We start from the raw sequence: 22,258 nt of genomic DNA, 5'->3' as shown, positions 1-22,258 counted from the left end.
GAGATTTAAAAAATACTTTCCCATCAAATTTTGTTTTAAAGGTTATTAGCCTACTGGATTGGTAGTCATGTCAGGCAGCTATTGTTTTTTAACTATTCCAGTCATTTCCCAGTCATCACTTGAAAATATCCCTTTATTCTAATCTCCTAAGATTCAAAAAAGCCTTAATCAGTTGACAAAAGCTAGCAATGTAACCCCACCAAAGTATCTCACCACATCCTAAAAATTATGTTTAAAAATTCACATACAGTCCTTTTCTAAGCCTGTCTACTAAAAACCACATATCTATTGCCTCCTTTCCTTCCACGTCCCCTAGAGATCCAGCATTGTCACCTTTAGTAAAAACAAGTGATTCAAAGTAATTGACAAAACTTCTTTGCAAGAAGATAAAACCAAATATTGTTTACAACTAAAGCTCCCACCTGATGCAAAATTAGCCAGAGGAAAAATCTATATCCTCTTCTAGTCAGTCCTCTGTCTATGCTTCCTTTCTGAAGTAGAGGCTGTCCACATATGATGTCTCCACGTCCTTGCCTTACAGCCACCTCCTCAAAACACTGTATGTTAGCTTGGGTTCACTCCTCTGAAACTGTTCTCACTGAGATCACAAATGCTCTCTTATTCTGAAAATTCAGCCCGTATTTTAACCCCTTCAACCTACTGTATTTGGCACAGTAACTCACACCTCCATTCTCAAAAGTTCCCCTCCTTGACTTCGGTGAGGTCAATCCCTTGTGAGTTCCCTTCATACCTCTCCAGTCCTCCTTTTCAGTCTCAGTTTCAAACTCTTCTTCTACCTGTCCTTTAAATATTCCCCAAGGTTCCAACTTTGATCTCTTCAAACATTCTCCCTGCACACTCCCATTAAGACTGACTTCATTCCCATCTCATGGCTTCAAATTTTGTAGAAGCAAATTAAAACCGGTTGTATATAAGGGGGAAAACAGGCAAAACTAATCTATGCTGTTAAAAGTTGGGGCAAGGGAGGGCTAGCATGTGTGAAACTTCTGAAGTGTTGGTAATGTTATTTTCCTTGATGCAGGTTCTTGATTACTCTGGTATATTGAGTTAATGAAAACTCATCAAACTACACATTTATGTACAATTTTCTGTATGAATGTGTGATATAATGCATCATAAAAAATACATATTTGGTCATTCACATGACCAAATATATATTTCCCTTGTATTTGGTCTTCATCCACAGTTTCTGAAAACACTGCAGTCTTAAAAGTGAAATGGGTGTCTTGTCATGTTGATGAGAAAACTTTTGGACCCCACCCAAGGGCAGGGGCTGGAGGCTGAAATAGCCAATGGCCAATGATTTAGTCAATCATGACTATGCAATGAAGCCCTCACAAAAACCCCAGAGAGAAGGTTATCCCTCTAATGGGGTATTCTAATGGGAATCTGGTCTTAGAACCCAAAAGAATCCTGCTTCTCTGTCAGAGAAACCTTCTATGCTTGGGGAACCAGAACATGTCGACATGCCACCAAACCAGTCCCCAAGCTCCATGAAGATAGAAGCTCCTTTACTTGGGACCTTCCTTATCCTATGTCTCTCTTCATCTGACTGTTAATTGTATCCTTTACAGTATCCTTTATTTAACTGGTAAACGTTAAGTATTTTCCTGAGTTCTGTGAGCCACTCAAGCAAATTAATCAAACCTAAGCGGGAGGTCATTGCAACCTCCAATCTGTTGCTGGTAGGTCAGAAGCACAGGGAACTGTTTGGGGCTTGCGACTGGTGTCTGGAGTGGAGGGTGGAGGTCACATCTTTAGAATAGTCATTAACCTGGGGAATCTGGTGTTGTCTCCAGGCAGATAGCATCAGAATTGAGTTCTTGGTCACCCTGCTGGTGTTTGAGAATTGCCTGGTGTTGTGTGTGGGATGATCCCTTTCCCAAACAAACACACACACACACACTTTGGAATTGGGTCTCAGAACCCAAAAGAAGTCGTACTATTACTGCTGTGTATAATACTGTCATTGTTGTATAAGAAAGAAACAGAATGTTATACTTCAATAAGTCATTCTTAAAAAGAGAGAAAGAATGAGCTAGAACTGAGTTCAGATTCCAGGTCTGACATGTGTGACTTGGCTAAATTACTTATCCTATGGCTAAATTACTTATCCTTTTAAAGCTTTAGTTTTTTCATTAAAATGGAGATGATAACACCTATTTCGCACACTCTTAAGAATGAAATAAAATATAAATGAGGTGCCTGGCACAATGTCTGAAACATGGGTACCTTATGATTACAAATGTTACTTCTCTTTCCCCATCCTTAGTTTTGTACCTCCAGCGGAGTCACCACCAAACCCAGCTCAGGAATTATATATCCGATTTCCTCCCACAGGACTCCATCTCGAGGTCTGAATGGCACCTCGAACTGAACTCATCATCTTCATCCTTTGATCTATCTGTCCTTCCTCCGGTAGTCCTCAAAGTCTGTGACTGAAACGTCTACCCACAGTGACAGCCATCTTAAAAATCCTAAGTTTTCACATTTAGTCCACCAAGTCCTGTGTATTATACATCACAACACAACCACTGGACTGCCACTAGTGTGGAGAAAGGATGTATTACTACAGCAGCTTATTTAGACACTAGGTTCCTAATGTATCTGTCTTGCCCTGTACCTCACCCTTCCATATTACTTCTGGAATGATTCTTTTAAAATGCACCTCAGATGATGTCACTTTTCTGCTAGAAATTGCTTATCTCCCAGGTCAAGCTGTCATTCAAGGTTGTTCTTGAAGTCCTCTTTGACTTGCCAGAATTATCCCCTACAGTACATACAGTCATACCAATGTTCTCGCAGTTCACCAAGTGTACTCTACTCTTCAATGCCTCCCTGTTTCTGTATATGTTTCTCTCTCCCTAGACTCCTCTTTTACTCCCCCACCACACCCCCACCAATTTGGCTAATGCTTCTCATGTAATAAATATCCTCTTAGAAAAATCTCCTGAGACTATCACAGCGCTTGGCTGTGTGCAGTGCCCTTTGTCAGAACTCCCACAGCCCCTTCTTTATTCCCATTGCAGTGCTTGTTACCCAGTGTGGTAGTCACTGAGAGTGGCCCCACACCCCATAGTGAGCTTGGGGTGGGCAGACATTGCTTTATTCAGATCTGACTCCAGAGGGCTCAACGGAGGCTGACATAAGAGAGCAACATTTCTTAAGTGAATAAAGGAATGGGAGATAGCAAAAAGCAGAATGAATATTATCCCCCATCTCATAAAACATACATAAATATATGCTATCATAAAATAGTTATGTGGGTTTTAAAACTAATTTTAAAAGCTCCTTTGACAAAACCCAACTTTTTAAAAATGCTATTTTCTCAGGTCATTCTATACAAAGAACTGGAAGACATCAAATTTTTAAAAAATTAAAACGTTAACACTGTCCTAGATATTCTCCATTGGCCCTGCCAGAACTACCTTCTACACTTTCTGGTCCTGCTGTGACCTGGGAGGCCGATCTCTAAAGAGTGCATCACCTTAGCTCCCTTACCCTCTGGCTCCCCAGTTGGGCTCTACAGAAGGAGGCATCAGATGATCAGAGGGCAAGGGAAGAAGATCCCCTCTCTGCCAGGCCCCCACCTCTGTTCAGAGTAGGGCTGACAGTGACTGTGGTCCTCATGAGACCACCACTCAAGGGGGCAGCCTTTCTGCAATGACCAGCATGCTCACCAGATTCTGGTAACTGCTCTCTCCCTTTTCTCTTTCAGACCTGAGATGCATAAGGCTTCCCATGTTGCCAGTTCCTAGGTGTTCTTCCATCCCTTGTTGGTTTTAATCCTGTACATAATTTCATTAAACTCTTTTCACTTATCATTTAAAGGGAGCTATCCTGCTGGGGAATATAATACAAACACATAAACATTTTATCAACTCGCAGCACTTTGGCCAGTGTTTGCTATATTGTGTTCTCTTGTTAATGAAAAACCCATTTTACAGAAGAGCATCAACTGCCTTTAGTGTGTTAGTAAAACTTGCCTGCATCCTAATTTTCCTGGCTCAGAATTTGTAAGTGCAACTCAGTTGCATAATTGACCCAGTACTGATTTGAATTCAAAATGACTTAAGTTATTTGCCAAGATGAAGTCCTACCTGAAAACTATTCCCAAGATATACACACAAACATATGAGTGTGTGTATATGGGTAATGTATTTCATGTTAAGAGAAACCTCACTCAAGTTTTTCCATTATAGTATTTCTAAAAGAAAGAATAGCAATAGCACTTTCTCAGTTTAATTCAGGGTAAAAAAAAATGCTTATTGAAACACCTTAATAGCTTCCTAATAATAGCTACTGCTTAAATGCACTGATAAAGTGTAATCTTCACATAATTGTAATCTAATTATAAATGACAAATAGCACATGATTCTATGAAAAATGAAACAAAGGAATTGTTTCTATTTTTTCTAATAGTATTACAGAAATGACTACCTAATAAATTCAATACGGTTGTACTATTGCTCCTGAACCATACAGAAGTTTCTAGATGTCCTAGTCCAAAACAACAACAAAAAAACCAACAGGCCATATATTAGTTGGAAGAGACAATAAGTAGAGGAGACTCATAATTAGAGGAGAAAGTTTGTTTCTAGCCACTACATATTTCTTCTATTTATTTCTTACTCTAAAACTTACCAAGTATGAAGTAACTTAAAGCTGGATTACATTGCTTCTAGATACAGAAAGGAAAAACAGTTGTACTAGAAATTTTAACCAGGGCTCATAACTGGTATCTTCCTCTCTGACAAGCATTACATTCAAGTTGTTAAATCTCAGATACCAACAATTTGAAGCTGTATGCAAAGCACTTTTGGTAGCTGTAGTTCTGCCCACCTTTTTAGCAGCTGCATAATGCTTTAACCTTTTTCCCAACCTCTTTCTTCTCTATTGCCTCCACTGTTAATTAAAAATGGTGGATACATGTGATGAGAACTATCTAAGTATTCCATTCCCCAATCCCCCCCCCTTTTTTCCCAAATTAAGCAGTGAAACACACTGAGACAAAATGGTTAAAATTGGCAGTGGAGTCAGTAACCTGAGTTTGAATCCAGACTATGCAACTTATGATATGCCCCTGGACAAGGCATGTCTAACTTCACTGAAAGTCAGTTTCCCCATATGTAAAATGGGGATTATATCTACTTTATGAAGTTGCTGGAGGAATTAAGCAGGAAAAGAAGCCAGACACAAAAAGACAAATATTATATTATTCCACCTATACAAGTTACCTGGAATAGTCAACTCATTGCGACAGAAAATAGAATGATGGTTGCTGGGGCTTGGGGAGGGGGGAGAGGAAATGAGGAGTTATTATTTAATAGGTAGAGAGTTTCATTTTGGGATGCTGAAAAAGTCCTAGAGAAGGATGGTGGTGATGGCTGCACAACAATGTGAATGTACTCCATGCCACTGAAATGTACACCTAAAAATGATTAAGATAGTAAATTTTATATTAAATATATTTTATCACCATAAAAGCAAAAATAGAAAAGAACATATTCTCAGTAATTCATATCAAAAGATTTTCCCTCCCTTATTGAAGAAAGACACAAAAATCCTTTCTCTTCCTGCAAATATCCTAAGTCTCCAAACTGAAGCTAACTAGCAATAGAGAAGAGTTCACTTATCAAAGAATCTAAGCCCTCACAATTTAGAAGTCCAAACCACCCCAAATCCCAAACCAGTCAATTGATATAAGAAAAGCTTAATCATTTCAAATAGATTTTACTTATGATACAGTAATTCTTGGAGTTAAGTAAATGTATAGGATTGTGTTTAACTCACACTATAACAATTTTTCATTTAATCAAAGTATTGACATAAAGTTTTAACTATCATCAAATTTGTGATTCTCTGTTGAATCAAATCCATACTTAAGCCTTCTTAAAATATATTCTTCTCTCATTTTAAAAGAAGAAGCTGTAGTATAATGAAAGAAACACTGACATTGGAACCAAAAAAATCTAATCATGGCTTAGCTCTGGCACATTTTACCTGTATTATTACCTGGCTGGGTAATCAATTTTCACTAATGAATCTCAATAGTCAAAGGGAATTATCACTTTTCTCATAGAATTATTATGATTTAAATAAAATAAAGCATATTAAAATACTTTGAAACTACAAAGTATAATTCCATTTATATTATTAAATTTGTTGAAACATAAACAAAAGATTGTTCTATTATAAATTCATATTGAAAAAATACACATATTTCAATGTAATACAACTAGGTAATCTGCTATAGTCCTGAAATGCACTGAAAAAGCTACTAAATGCCTATATTACAGAAATTCATTCATTTATGATAGAAGTGAGTAAGCTAAAGTAGAGGTTGCAGCTAGGAGAACATACAGTAAAGGGGTCTAACCCAACCTCGGAAATTTATGAGAAATAATTATGCCAGTTGTACCACCCTTTGTCAACCCAATAGGCTTTAATTGTTCAATAAATCTTAGTTATTTCTATCATCAACATTATTATAAAAGTCACATGTATGCTATTTTTATTAGGAACAATTTTATCTGTGGGGGGTGGGGTTAGGGAGATAGGAGATGGTCAAACTTATAATCTAAGAAAATATAGATAAACTAGCCTGACTACCCAATTACTCAGTAAAAAAACAAAACTGCCCCAGGAAGCATAGTTTCTCATCCCAAATTTGACTCATATTTTACATATCCTTGGGCAACTATGCTGAAGCTGAGAGATTTCCTCAATGGTAGTTTAGACCCGTCTCAAATGCTCTAGCCCCAAATCTTCTCAGGACTGATTCTTCCAATATTATTCTGGTCTTGACTTACCTGTCTCTTCCCCAGGAACCTTGCCTAGACTGCCCAATCTAATGTCGCTTCCCAGTCACTCTCTATATTACATTAGCCTACTTTATTACCTTTGTAGCACTTATGACTGTCTGAAATTATCTAGTACGTCTATTTACTTGTTTATTATTATATGTTTCTACAAACTTGAAAGTAAGTTCTATGAAAACAGACCCACCCATTTTATTCTCTCCATTTCCTTAAGATACAACTTCTTTGCCAATGACCCCCTGTTTTGTTTAGTGTAAAAGAACAATGTTTCCAGCCAAAGGATGAATGATAACTGATTTAAGCCAATTATGGTAATCCCATTACCTTTGCCAGTAACTGCTTTAGGGTAGAGAATTTTGCTGTTCTCTATAATAAGGCCTAAGAAGGTATTGGCTAAGTAACTTTAAGGTTTTCCTCCCTGATTAATGAGACATGAAGAAGGAAAAGTTCTGCCCTTCTTTCTGTCTTTATACTTGATTGGATGATTGACTGGTGCTGGAACCTGACTGCAGGGATGTTGCAATCATGAGAGGGAAACCATGAAGATGGCAGTTGATCCGGAACCCTGATGTTCTTGATTCACTGAACTAACTCTGAAACTACTTCTTCCAGACATCCTGTTACGTGAGATTTATTTTTAAACCCTGATCAGTTAAGCAATTTTCTCTCTCCTGTTTTGATACCTGCAGCCAAAAGCATGATAAACTCTTAAGCCTCTGTTTCTTCTGTGATATTAATGGAGAACAGTATCTATAGTCTAGTAGATTCTGGAAGGGACTAAATGAGACAATGTTAGTAAAGTTCCAAATATAAACAAAATACTCAAATGACAGCACTGCTGTTATTGTTACTATTTTTACTATTAAACAATAATCTTCTGTGACAAAATTTCTCAAGCTCTTTCTGTAGTATTTGAGATTTTGTTATTTTACAGAAAACATTCATTCTAATTGTTTAAGTAAAATCATTTTTAATAGAATAATTCATTTGCCTAGCTTTCTTCTGTCAGCAAAGTAGCCTTTGTTTCTTTATCAAGTTGAAATAGGTAAAGAAAAACAGAATTAAGGCAAGTATCAGATTCCAAAAGAAAAATAATCATATTAACTTCAGGAAAGAGTCTGCTTGGGCATCAACTCCTCTCTTAGTTTACATGGACAGAGCCACATATAAATTTTCATCTACTATTCTTATCTTCACAATATTTCATCAGTGTTTAAACACAGCTTAGATTATACTAACGAGAAATTTAAAGTATAGTAGTAATTGAAACTAAATTACATTTACATTACAAAAAAATTCTTAAAAAATAGAAAAAAAAAAGTGTGTCTTGCCTATGAGTTCAGCCCCAGACAAGTTCACTATGGATTTGATGAGACCAAAAAATGACAATGGAACATTCTTGGGGCAAAAGGGCTTATGCCCAGCTTTATTCTCACGCACTAGGATCACATCTGCATCCAGCAGTCTGTAGGTCATTAATCCACCTTGGTCTCTGCCTCCGCCCAGAGCACTGGGCTGAACTCTATATAGTGACTCAATCAATAACAGCTCATTGCTAACAGTGTGGAAGCAGTAGCCTAGCAGTAGTCCAACTACATCAAGTAGTTTAAGTCAGGTGAGGATCCTGACCATAGGAACTTCCATTTTCCCCACAAGTGTTTTATACTTTAGTCTCTACAATTTTTTCTGTGCTTAACTACTTGTTTGATATATGATGAATCAAAATTAATACAGAAGATCAAAAATTGGAGATTGCCACATCATTGATTCAAGCATACTCCAGCTGAATTGTGATTTAAAATGTTATGATGGCTCATTACTGTTTGAAAGCTGCTTAGGGTCCTACATAAAATAGCATAATCAAAATTCCAGAAGTAAAATATGAGGGTATTTTTGTCATTACTGAAGAAGTGACATCAACTGAATTTTCTCTTTTAAGATGAATGAAGAAAGAATATTAATTCCTTCATTGCACTGGAACTGTCCAGGCTCTTTTGAGTCCAGATAAAATTTTAGTCTGTCAATACTACAAAAACATATTAGCTCCACTTTTCAATCTTTAACCTACTCTGACTCTGACAAAAATACCAGTTACCCATTATGCCCATCCATAAATTTGGGCAGCCTGTAGGACTATTAAAAGTTACCTGGAAAAGCTCAATTATTCCTCAGGTGGAATAAGTCCTCACACAGTGAATAAGATTATACAGTTTGGAGAAGGTAAGAATAAGTACCATTTCTCTAACATTCCTGGAAACAAGCTGGACATAAATCTTGGTGTAGCCCCCTTCAGATCACTTTTTGTAGTATACATGGAGTTTTGACTTAATAGTCAAATAACTCCCACAGTCCTAACCACATTAACTTACATACTTATGTTAATAAAACCTTACATAAATAGATGTTATACACATAAATATCTATAAAATCTGATTAGAAAAATTTTAAATCTACATATAATCACTTATTTTTTACTCCAAATGCTCTTCAAATATTAACAAATACCTTATTCTATTGCTGCAATTCTAAGTCCTTCCTTTGAGAAACAGTAAGTTATTAATAAAATGAATATTTTAGCATGTTGACAGGCTCAAATATTACTCGCCCACAATGTCACTAGCATGCACATATTTCATCATTTCCACACCAATGTCAAAGCAGTAATATACATATAACAGAATATTCTTATGTATTCCAAAATCATCTTCAATATGTATTTCTATATTATATATTCCAAGTAGCATCATGTCTTTAAAATCCAGTGCATTAATCCTTAATTCTATGTCCCAATATTAATGTAACAAGTTTTGATCTCTATGGAAGAAAGAATATTGTAAATTCAGAATGGTTTTTTCCCCAAATTTTACTTTTAGCTCTAAACTATTTGGGTGAAATGTTAATAAACTAAAACCTAGGAATTATTAACCCCACACACCCTGTTGTTTTAATTTTAAAACAAAATAACTCTTTTCAAGTTGTAATTGAAGATCTAAGACACATTTGGTCCACTACTTCAGAGCAACTAAAAGCTAATGACTTCTTCACCCTGGACTGGTTTTACATAGCAAACTGGCTCTAAAGTATGGAACTAAACCTTTCATTTGCTTCTTTCATAGTTCTGAAAAAAACACATTATAATAGTAATACTATTTCTAAAATAAATCTCCTGACAAAAATCCTAAAATTGAACTCTCGACATCTTACAGTTTTTTTCCTTTAGCTTTGCTCCTTTAAAAAAAAACTTATCCTTTATGTATTTCTCCTAAAGTAATGGAACAGAGCTCAATCTCACAGCTAAAATGACATATTAGAAACAGGTTGTTCAGTGTTTTGAGAAAACATCCTGGGATTCAGAAAAAGTGAGTTGATTTAATATCTTACAGAAAACTTCTTCCCCAAAAAGGTACTCCTTCATTAGTTTTAGAAATCTTTTATTGCATTAACTGCATTAACTGATTGTCAATCATGTTTCTGAAGAGATTTATACTACTTCACTTGTCTTTATTTCCTTCAGAAGGGAAGGAAGGAAGAAGGGAAGTTTGTAAGTTTTTAGGGGAATGACTTACTAACAAAAAGAGGAGAATAAGGTGACGCTGGCATTACTAATCCCTATGAACTCTCCTTTAAATCTGGAGTAATATTCAAATGCTCATTACACTTTAACCACTTAAAAATGGGCATACGGTATTTGTTTTTTTGGTATATTCAACTAGAAGATTCATAATTTAAAGCCAAAGTTACTTTTCAGAGCCCCAGATTAGATGCACTGTCTGATTTCTGTAGCTTTTTAAGTTCACTTCAGAAATATACAAGTTTACTTAATACAATGTCACTGTCTAGTATGTGTATCCTATGTTCAACTTTGCTTTATAGAGGTTCATCTTTCTATGCTATTCCCTAATTTCAAAGGATCAAATTTAAAAAATAATAAAAAGTTACATAAGTTTAATAAAAAACTAATATCACTACTTAGCTATGTGCAGCTGCCAGTTATTCTTTCTGTGGTTGTATGGCATATAATGTGGCTTAAAATTCAACAACATTTCATACAGGAATTATTCACAACTATGATCTAATCTTAAAACTTAAGTGATCCAACAAAATTCCTGGGAGAAAAATTTGAAGAAACTGGGATTCTTATTTTAGGCTTCCAACTTTCACTCCTAAAATTTCTAGGCCATCTCCAAATATACATGCAGTCTATCAAAATGGAGGGTATAAGCATGAGGGTGCGCCAATGGTCAAGAAAACATCATGTAATCAAATCTTTAAAGTCTGTTATATATGATTATGTGATGTTCCCTAAATCTGTAGCATCTGAAAGGCAGTCAGATATACTTGGAAAATGTGTATTTCAGCTTCAACCATGGTGAAAAAACCCATGTTAGAGAAACCTTTATTAAAAACCAAGCTAGCAATGTATTCCTGGATGAATTATTTAATAAGTTTTAGTTTTCTTATTTCTTTAATGGAGAAAAAAAAATCACTACCTATCAGAATTGAGAGAGAATTAGAGAAAACATACCTAAAATACCGAACACAGTGACTGGCACATAAAATGACAAAAAAATAATTACTGTCTTGTTGTTATTGGTTATTTTTTAAACACAACTAAGCTTGAGAACATGGAACTCAAACTTCCAAAGTCTTTATGTTCAAAGTCACTGAAAAACTTTTTTTCACATTGACAAACTTCCTTTGAGTCTAACATCTTCATTTATTCAACAGTATTTATTTGGCGCTTTTGACATCCTTAATGTCTAGGATTTCCTCTCTGAGAAAATTAGAAGTATCATTCTTGCCCTCAAAAAACTTACATTTTAGAGGAAGCTAGACTTTAAACAACCAATTATACAGTTACTTAATTACAATTGTGATTCCTTACAAAGAAAGTCTGCTAAAGGGGGAAATAATCTACTAAAATCATAATAATTTAAACTTTTACGCAAGCATCCCACCTCCCTATAAGGGTTTTCAATCATTCCCTCTATAATTAAACCTCATCCAAACCTTTGTATAGACTTGACCTGTCTGGTCTTTAAACCAACAAAATAAGCAATTAACCTGACTCTGGCCATTTTTATATTCAGAACTGTTTACTGAAATTATAGAAACTGTGTACCAGCAAATCATAGTGACTTAATAAAAGAGAAAGTAAAAATGCAATAGTACAGGTAAACATTTGTCAGCTATCCACTATGAAGTCATGTTAGAAAACACATTTCTTGATAGATTATAAAACCAGTATTTTTATTTTAAGTGCATGCCATCATTCATAATGGCTCATTTTTTTGGATTTATTAAAATAAAACATTTATATTTACTGAAAAACAAGTGTGGATTTTAAGATCATAATTCCAACTTGCTTACTAATTATTCATTCAAAACTTTTTAAAATCTGCCACTTAAATTTTTTTTTAATCTAGTCACATCCATTTTAAACACTTCAAAATTCCTATCTTCAGAAGTTAGTACACTATTGGAAAATAATGCCATTAAAGTCCCAAGTAAACATAAAAGGAAAAATTTGAACAACAAATCAACTTTCCCACCAAAATGAAAGTAAGTTTATTCTATAAAATAGAATCTACTTCAATGCTTGTCTTAGATTCAAACAACATTCACCTACAAATTAATTCAACAATTAACCCAGAACAGTCATTGTCAATTCTCCAAAAGTGGCCTCTCCACCTATATTTAGTTCACAAGGCAACCCAGTCCAGGATTCCTGATGCCAATTACAATGAATGGGAGAAACATATTTAAATCAAATAGCACCATCTAGCAGAACCCTCACCACTTTGCTTACAATGTTACTTGGTGTTCAGTCTGGTAGACTTCACAGCAAACAGTAGCAATTATTTATTTTCATGACAGAATCACAGAATTAGAACTAGAAAGGACCACAGACAGGCCATGCGTAACTGCTTCATTATTACCTCAAATTCTAAGAAAAAAATTTTTTCACAAAGTTATTGGGATACAAATTAGAGTCTGCCATTCCTAGGAGTCCAAAATTACTTTGATTGTCAAATTTAACCCGCCCCCCAAAAATAAAATTATGTCTCAGTACTTTCCAATTCCTTCACTCCCAACTACAGGAAATTCAGATACTCTGTAATCATTAAAACATATTCCATTAAATGTTTTTATTTTATCAGATACATCACAACCAATGGTTAATGCACACAAATTAGGCTATTTCAAAACTTCAATTCCAGTAATTGCTGTTTCTTAAACAGGGTCTAATGCTAAGTTTTTTACATATGCCTTTTCACAGCAACATGATCCTCAGTGAAGCTCTTAAGAAAATACTTCTGGAAGAAAAAAAACACACAGTATATCTCCGTTAATTTTGTTTTGTTTTGTTTTGCTACATCAAGGCTGCCACCCCTAAAACCTATGGGAATTGTGTGTTGCTGCCAACACTAAGATTAGGAAATGTTCCTTTCCCTAGGGCACGAAAACTTTCAGAAGACTACTACCTGCCTATAGCAAAGAGGGAAACTCGATTGTCTGGGCATTTATTTACCCAGCTATTTCCGTGCGCAAGGTAACCAAAGTAGCTCTTGAGAGATGCTCTCAGACTTTTCCCCAGTCTGAACCCCCTCAGAAAGGCAGAGCGCGCAGTCACGCTCTGAGTGGAGATGGTTACTGGGAATCACTGTTTCATCTGCGGCACAGGGGTTCTTCCTCAGCGATCACAGTAACTATTCGCTCTCATTTTTAGTAACAACCAAATCACCGTTACAAGTATGTAAGAATAGCAGCAAAGAGCCCTGATTTGCAGTGTGCGGTGACTGTGGCACCCCGGACCAGGAGGGGCTCTTTTCTCGCCAGCCTCCTCTGGGCTCCCACCGAAGTTAACACCTGTATCTCTCCACACCGCGGACCAAACAACTCCTTCCCACCTCAACTCTGCTTCCCTTCCGGCAAATCCAATCCCTTTTCGGACCACCGCCCCCTCCTTGCGCCGGCCGCCGCAGCTCCCACAGCGGCCCCTCTACGCGCCCGAAGACCACCGCCTCGCGGGGACCTTCGCCCTCAGCCTGGGCAGCCGCGGCCCCGCGACGATTAGAAGAGAGCAAATCTCAAAAAAAAAGTTCTCCAGCCGCCGCCACCACCGCGGAGGTGGGTCGGCTGGAAGAGGCAGAAACACCAGCTTCTCCAGCAGATCCCGCTCCTCGGCAGCACACTTTTCCTTCCCAGGAACTCGGGGCTTCTCAGACTCCCAAACTTCAGCAGCGCCCCTGGCAGCCCCCAGCTCCGCTAGGCACAGGCGGCCGCCGCTTTCCAACGCCCGACAGGGAAGCCCTGACGCCCACCCGGCCGACGCCCGCTCACGCCCTGCGAGCCCCGCGCGCGTCTCCGCGCCCCGCGGGGCCCCGCTCGGCCGCTCGGATCCCGGCTTCCGCCCGCCGCGCGCCCGGCAGCGACGCCCTGGCCTCACCCGGCGCCCGAGCCCCCACCGCGGCGTCCCTGGTGCTGCGGGTCCCTGCCCCAGCCTGCCCTTCCAAAAACCCACGTTCCCACCACGCGCCCTCTACGCAGCTGCCCCCTCCCGTCCTTTCCTCGACCCCCAGCGGCTCTCCTGTTCCCCGCAGCCCGGGGCCCCCAGCTCTAAAGTTACTTTGTGAGCTGGTGAACCCACGGGTTATTTCCTTCGATCACCCAAACAAGTTTCCATCCTCGCCCCCAGCACCGCCACCGCTCCCCAACACACTCCCTCCAGCCCTCCAGCAGCTCTCCACGGCCGCCCGCCCCGCGCTGGCACCTCCCGGGAAGCCGCCGCTCCGGGTACCGCACGCCCCCACCTCGCGTACCCCTCCCCCTGCCAGCCCACCCGCGTCTCTCCCCGGGCGGAGTGTGTCTGTGTGTGTCTCCGAAAGAGTGTGCGAGTGCGTGCGTGTGTGTGCGCGCGTGTGAAGGCGGAGGTGGGTGAGAAGCGGAGACACTTACTTCTCCCGGGCCTGGCTGTCGGACGGGACGGCGCTGCTGTTACTCTTGCCTTTGCCGTACATGCTTGTGCCGAGAGCAGCTCCCACTGTCACGCACCTGTCAACCCATCACAGCCTCCCCGGGAACAGCCCCGTCCCCATGGCGACCCACGCAGCCACCCCCACTATTGGCCGCCCCACGCCAAAGCTCCGCCCTCCTCGCCCAGGCAACGCTAGAGACTGACAGGCTTTCTCCTCCCTCCGGCTTGCCGAAACGCGCGGTGGCGGCTACAGCCCAAGCGGCAGTCTCCTCCCTCCCTCCTTCCCTCCCTCCCAGGTTCCCTCCCTCTTTCCCTCTCCCCTCTCCTCCCTCCTCCCGCTCTGCTTCCCCCTCCCCCCTCCGAACCCCGGCGCAAGGGGGGAATTAGAAACTGCTCTAGAAGGATTTTAAACAACTGGCTGTTCTCTCCGCCGCCGCCCCTCCCACCGTGCCGCCCGCGCTCGGCTCCTCACTGGAGAGCAGGCGCCGGGAGGAGGGGAAAGTGCGGCCTGGAGTCTCCGGCTGGAGCTGGCGGAGCCGGAGCCTTGCCAGCCCCAGACTTCTGGGCGCCCGCGGAGTAGACAGACAGACCTACGGCCCCAGCCTTTCTGGGGCCCCCCACCAACGCCCTCTCCCGCTCCTCTCCTGTTTATGACCCCGCGCCGGTACCCAGGATTGATCTTTGCAGCCCTCCGTCCTACTCCCTGGGGTGTCTCCCCCGCCTTGTTCCCAGAGGGCCGGCTGGCAGGGACACATGCGCTGTTCCCTCGACCTTCTGGCTGAGATACCCGGAGCGACTCGCCTCCCCTCCTGGGGAGGGACTGCGCCTCCAGCCCTTGGCGCCGCTCGGGTGGCGTCGCCTGGCCCCTAGGACCGCGCCCTACGTCCTGAGGGAGCACCCTGCCTCGGGCCTGCGTCCTCTCTTTAGAGGTGAGCCTGCCTCCCAAAGATGGCTCCCTGACTGCCGGGGCCTCAGTGGCTCCCTATCCTAACCTCCACTCCTAGAGCCTCGTAGCGCACCACACACCACTCTGCTGCGGAAAAAGGCCCCAGGCATCCCCACCTGGCCTGATTTCCCAGCCTGGGTCTGGGGTGCCAGTGGAAAGGCCCATACAAGGCCTTTAAAGACATCCCTGTCCTTGTCCATCAGAGTAGGCCCTATGGTCACTCCCAGGTGTGCAAAACTGTGCAAGAGTTGAAAGCTGCCCAAGAATCTAGATCCAAGCCCCCAGGCCCATTTCAGTAAATGCACGAAAATTCCTGGAACACACAACCTGGTTCCTGGTAGAACTCCATCCTTTATCTTCTGGATGTAAAATCAGTGCAAATAGAGATGGGCATCAAATAGGGAGTGACAGGTGTAGAGGGGATGCAGGTGGGGGTCAGGGAGAATATCAGGAAAGGATGAGTAGACATGGAACAGCTATGGGAGGGGAGAGGAAATAGGATTCAGATGGGGAAAGGTACTTTTCTATTCCTCACATGTAGCCTTAAGCTTTTAGTAGTAGGAATCTAAAAATGCATGTGGGGATAGGGAGATAGAAACCACGGGATTGTGTGCCCATTGACAGCAAGTGATAGGGATAAAATATCAACAGAAAGTTAGGGAAGAGCAGTCAGTAAAAATGAGAGAGAAGATCAGAAAACGGGCTGGTAACCAAACATAAGAAACTGCGAAAAATGAAGAGGAAGGACCTGCTGTACTAGTGTTAAGGAAATTTTTAAAAATTGGAAAAGGTAAAGTGTAAAAAATAGGAAAGAAAAATAAAAAGCAAGATTAGATGAAGAGGCCATAGAATATAATAGCAAAAGATGACAAAAACAATAGTGGACTGACATCATAAAAAAGAAAAGTGCTCCTATTCAAAGGACAAAAATTTAGCCAATAAAAGAAGTGAGGATAAAGAAAGTGAAAAAAAAATCACATCAGGTGAAGTTGACTAACTTCCAAGAGAAGGAATTTACCATTTCTATCTCAACATTCTCCCTTCTGTTTCTAATGACCTACAGTGATTTGGTGCTGAGATTTGAGTCCATGGCATTCATGGACTCTGAAGAACCAGGAGTGACACTGAGTCAGTAAGAGTCTCTCTTCTGATGAACTTTTACTCAAAATACTGAAATGTGTATAAGGCTGCCACTGTTCACAGACTTTATGTTCAAGGTTAGCATTATGTAATTTATTGTTCAATTATTTACTTTCAATGACTTTACCCCAGAAAGTTATTAGTAATCCAAGGCTTCATCACCCAAAAATTACTCCCTATATTGTGATGCTTAGGAAATGCTGTCAAGGAGGGAGCTGTGTGAGCTGCTGATCCATGCTCCTGCCCATGCCTAGAATAAGGTAAGGTTTCCATTAAAAAACAAGGGTTTCCATTAAAAAAAACAACTTATCTAAAAACAAGTTAGTTATCCTTGCACTCATGTTGGGATTCTTTAAGTATGGTTTTTAGTTGTGGCACATTAGCATTGAATTAGGAGGATTCATCTTTTGTTGATTTTTGTTTGTTTGTTTTGAAAATCAATCTCTGAGATGCCATCCCAGACTAGCTGAATCAGAAACCTTTGGTATGGACCCAGGCATCTGTATTTTTTGCAAGCTCCAAGTGATTATTCTATGTAAGTAAGGCTGCTTAATAACTCTGCTGTTCAGTATACATTTAAAGACAGCCAGTGGGCACCATCAGATCTCAGAGCAAGATTTTTAGGTTGTGTCTATACACAGCAGATGACCTTCCTCATGTAAGGCATCAAGATATCCTTAGAGTGGACTTTACCTTCTACCCACTGAGCCAGCTGGTTTGTTAATAGGATGAAAATGTATGACCACATGTGTTCTTATAGTACAAGATCACAAATATCCATGGCTTAATTTGCTGTTTCCTAAAGAGAAAGGAAAATGAAGAAAGAAAACAAGAAAGGCTGTTTGCTGTCTACTGCTGTAATTTATTCATTTGATTCATTTGTACCCAGATTTGTTACATGGAAGAGTCCCTTGGGTAATGGCATAGTTTCTGATATTTAAAAAATAAATAAATTATAGATCTGCACAGTAGGGTATGGAATTCAGAATAATTTGGTCTCAGTATCTGGAAAAAATAAAATGCTAAAGGTCTTAGTTCAGAACTTGCCAAGTTAATGTCTACGTTACCTTTACAAGAATGTTATCATCCCACAAATACACAAAACGAAAATATGACTGTTCCTATGCATGGTAACCTTAAAGCTTAAGTAATCAAATCAATTATCATTAAAAAATCTCAGCAGCTATCTGTTTTATTTTCTTCTTAATGTTTACACATGTAAATAAAATGCTTTTTTGCCCTCGTTCAAATTATTTTGAGTACAAAGAGTGTTCTTTGCATCAGCAACTGTATCTCGTGGGGCCAATATTGTAATTAATGAGATTTGAAACACATATTCAGAGCCAAATTTGAGATCTCAGACACAGAAGTGAAGATCCATTGTTTTGTTTTGTTTTTATTTTTAAAAAGGAGTAGGAGATAGGAGATGTAAAACTTCCTAGTGTAAAGAATCATAATATATTTTTTTAAAGTTTGGGTTATTTTTTTAACTTCACATATGAGACTGATTAATTTGTGGGCGATATATTTTGGGCAGGAGAATGCTGACCATCTGAGCTTGCTACATTGCATTTGAGGTCGATTTTTTTTTTAACTTTATTCTTTCAGGTATAGTATACCACAGTTACTCATTCATTAAGTTATCCCCCATGTTTTGTTTTGGCATGTATGCACAATTTTCTCTTTCTGGAACCCAAATCTTATTCTTGGAAGTCTTTATCATTTTAAAACAGGCAGATCATTATACACCCTCCTCAAGCTCTAGATTGACTATACATATCTTTGATCCTAATTTTTTCTCTAAAACATTAAGGTTAGTAATCTCTATAATATTGCAGTGCATGGAACTTCAGAACAAATTTCCCTGTGCTATGTAGAACAAAGAGACTACCTCTTTATGTTTAAGTGAAAGCTAATCATGAGTTTAATTATTTGTATCACATAGAATATTTACCTTGTGAACTTAAAAAAGCTAAAACATGTAGAGTAGAAAGTATTTATTTAGAAAAATTAAACTAAACATGAGAATGAATTTTCTTGTTTAGGGATAATTTTTCCAAAGGACAAAACTGTTCTATTATTTATTTATTTCATTAGACTAATTAGTTTATAAAAATAACATCTCCTTACATTCATAACACTTTTCATTTCAAATTTTTTAATAGATATCCATTCATTACTATTTAATATACCCCAGTTAGATTTTCCTAACCAGCTCAAAACTGGGTAAACTGAGTCTTAGAAAGATTCATTAGCATGATCTGATCCATAAAGAAAATAAAACTAGTTCCAGGATGAGAACTCTATGTTCCTGGCTGACAGTCCTGTTCCCAGACCACGAAGCCGCACCTCTTTCTCTCAGAAGTGACTATTCCACAGAGGAATGTGAGCAAGCTCTGAGATGTTTGTCACTCAACCTAACATATGAAACTTTCACTCCAGGCAACACAGACCAGCATGCTCAGATTCACAAACTGCTCACTTGCCATGTACCAAAGTAATTGAATGAACAGAGTCATTAGAACTATAATACTGTGCAACATGGTCTCTTATATCAGAATAATAAATGAAATGGGGCCTCAAATTAACATTATTTGACATACTGTTATTGGTTTAACATCAGTTAATCTGAGGCAATGAATGTTTTCTTAACCTATTGCTCTGGATTTTAAAATCCCAATTTAGAATTCATAAACACCCATGGATTAGAAGAGACAGTGTGCAGATCTGCCAGTTCTAAACAATTCCATCTCTGGAGTGCCTAGTCTTTTTTTAGCACCATCAAGAATTTGAAATTTAGTAATTTGGAAAAATATAAAATAATCCTGATTAAAAAATTATGCATAAAATGAAGAAAAGTGGAAAAACAGGGCCACCATGTATGGCAATTTCACATACTTAAGCACATTTATAAAACAAATTCCAAGTGTTGCAGTGTTCACTGGCTGGATTTTTGTCATTAAATGTTTAAAGTTATCTAATAGGAAGTATGCCAAAAGTGTTCTTTATTCATAAGTATTACTATATTTTTTTAGTGCATTCCTAAATCTTCACAATGGTTTTTCACCTACTGCACTTATGCCAATATGATGTCTTTGCTCTCCTGGAGTTGATAAAAGCCCCAGTCTCAAGAGGGAGGCTATGCAACATTCCAGGCATTGTCATTTCCTCCTGTTGGGAATGGAAACAAAGAAAGAAAAATACCTACTATATTTGCTATTCATAATTTTCCAACATAGTTGGGTCCTCTTAACCAAGTGTGGCAAGAAAGAAAGATGACAAATTATACCATTGTTGTATTTTATTTACCTTGAAATAGGTTAAGAATAAGGGGTTAAAAATATATTGTATTTTTAGCCTCTTTAACAGTATTAAAAGTCTGTTTAAGACAAGTGCTGAATATAGCCATTGCCAGTAGTAAGTTATAAGATATAAACAATCTTATCAGGGTCATATACACTTGCCAATGATATGCAGGGCACTTTAACATTTTATTTTGGGATGCCCAAAATATGTTTGAAACCAACTGAGCTCCATCCTACATATTGCAGTAAGTTCCTGAAGATTTGTAAGAATTCTGCTGTGGTAATTGCTACCTGCTAATGTCATCAGCAGCAGCAGATTTTACATGTACAAACCAGATTCCTCATTAGATGAATAAGTTTACAATCTCATTATCATCAGCTTTCCAAACTTTTCAGGTCTTTTCCCTTGGACCTGAATTCTTGAGGCAGAATATAGAAGGATTCCCCTTGCCATGCACGTAGTGCTGAACTATTTACTACCAGGCAAATCCCCATTGCCCTCACCCACCTCTAAGAACCACGTTGTCTCTGGTGTTGTGGACCAGTGTTAGGAAAAAGTATGTTTTGTATTATGGTCTGCTACTCTCTGCCTACCTCCTACCCTGTCCTCCCTGCAACACTCGGGGGATTTTTAGTTCTTTGAAAAGAATCTTAGTCAGTGTCTCCAGCCTTATGGACACTACATAGGGCTAAAGTTGTTGCTTTGTGAAAGTTGTTGCTCTGGGTTAAGGAGAGTTCGGGCCAAGTACACTGACCTTTAGAATATTCTTCTTTGTGACTATGTTTGATGCCAGGGTACTCAGAAATTAGACGCATCTGGAGGACTATATCCATTTGTCCTGGCTTTTTAGCCTGGTCCAGTTCCTAGGAGGAAGGCAGACAAATAGCTCATTCCAGTGATGGATGCAGGTCATCTGTGGAGAAGGATGGTTAAGGAAGAACCCAGTTCTGGGCACTCTCTCCCACTCCTCTGCACCCCAGCTTTCCTGTACTGCTGCCTTTGTTCCTGCCTCAGTTCCATGTCCTTTAGGAGGTACCCTTCTCTGTTCTCTTGTTTTGGTATAGTTGGGATTACAGTTCTTTCATTTGCAGCACAAGGAAACATATGCTACATCCATGTCTCAGAACTTTCCTGAAGACCTAGAAATCTCTGTAACGGGTTGTTGGGGTAGGATGGACTGCATCTCATCACTTCAGCTAGCAGTCCATGCAGGTGGCCTCAGAAGGCTTTACCGTGTAACCTCCCACCTTTCCGTTCCTTCCTTTCCCTGTTCCTCTCTTTTCCCCCTTCCCTTTCTTCTGCCCTTAACCCCTGACAAAAAGGATAAAAGTTGAAAGGAATAGGGAAGTTTCTTGAGAACATATTATATTGAAATGTAAGGAACTGCTATTTTTTTTAAGTAAAAAATGGTTAAGTGTTAGCAACATTATATGGTTCAGTCATGCAAGAACTTAGTTCTTACAAACCATGCCACAGACTTCTTATGTATTAACAACACTAATATTTATTAAGCTCTTATAATGCGACAGGCACTAGGTGTTTTCCATAGACTATCTTACTCAGTGATCTTCACAGCCTTGGAGGTAGGTGTTATTGTTCACAAATGTTTCTGGTTCACACAACTTGTGAACAACAGGATTGTAATCTGCACCCAGGCAGCCTCTGTCTTCAGGCCCTCTCAGGATCAATTCTCGGATCCATCCAATCGCCATTGCTCCTTAACATTTATTCTTTCATGTGCTATGATTCTGGAAGGGCAAGCTTCTCTGTGAATTCAGGTCGGATTAAATACAGGCAGAACTCCTTGAGTAGGGCTTAGGGAATCTTGCTCAGCATAGTAAGCAGTAATGATTCTGTTCTTGTAGCTGAGCCCCCTGATTAGGCAAAATCAGAAACACCAAGCCACACCCTGCTTCATTGCAGCCTTGTCCTCTATCAAGTATATCATTTCCTCCCATTCTGACTATTGTAAAGTGAAGTTTGGGCTCTTTGTAAGATTTTAAAAGGAGAAGGTGAGTTGGTATGAATCTATTTATCTTTTGATAT

The 22,258-nt window shown here is 39.4% G+C and overlaps 1 protein-coding gene and 1 long non-coding RNA gene across 9 annotated transcripts in view; one reads left to right on the top strand and one right to left on the bottom strand.

Annotated features, from left to right (window-relative positions):
- SSBP2 (single stranded DNA binding protein 2) overlaps nt 1-14,998 on the bottom strand; it is a 299,317-nt gene extending 284,319 nt beyond the window's left edge. The window contains exon 1 of one of the 5 annotated variants that reach the window (XM_073234476.1): nt 14,802-14,998. In XM_073234476.1, the coding sequence (XP_073090577.1) occupies nt 14,802-14,863 (62 nt within the window). In that variant the 5' untranslated portion in view covers nt 14,864-14,998. The remainder of the gene's footprint in view (nt 1-14,801) is intronic. The other 4 variants (XM_036999672.2, XM_036999693.2, XM_036999677.2 and 1 more) reach the window with 4 other exon arrangements.
- Nucleotides 14,999-15,550: 552 nt separating this feature from the next.
- Nucleotides 15,551-22,258, top strand: part of LOC108384382 (uncharacterized) — a 102,717-nt gene continuing 96,009 nt past the window's right edge. For 3 of the 4 annotated variants that reach the window (XR_001850010.3, XR_005056360.2, XR_005056361.2), the window contains exons 1-3: nt 15,551-15,749; nt 16,830-16,983; nt 17,101-17,166. This is a non-coding gene — a long non-coding RNA (uncharacterized lncRNA). Of the gene's footprint in view, nt 15,750-16,829; nt 16,984-17,100; nt 17,167-17,666; nt 22,252-22,258 lie in introns of those variants that run through there. The other variant, XR_012130312.1, reaches the window with a different exon arrangement.

This window comes from Manis javanica, chromosome 1, assembly GCF_040802235.1.
Source record: "Manis javanica isolate MJ-LG chromosome 1, MJ_LKY, whole genome shotgun sequence".
Taxonomy (NCBI): domain Eukaryota; kingdom Metazoa; phylum Chordata; class Mammalia; order Pholidota; family Manidae; genus Manis; species Manis javanica.
Note: the sequence above shows the minus strand (reverse complement) of the source record. Positions and strands in the feature narration are given on the sequence as shown.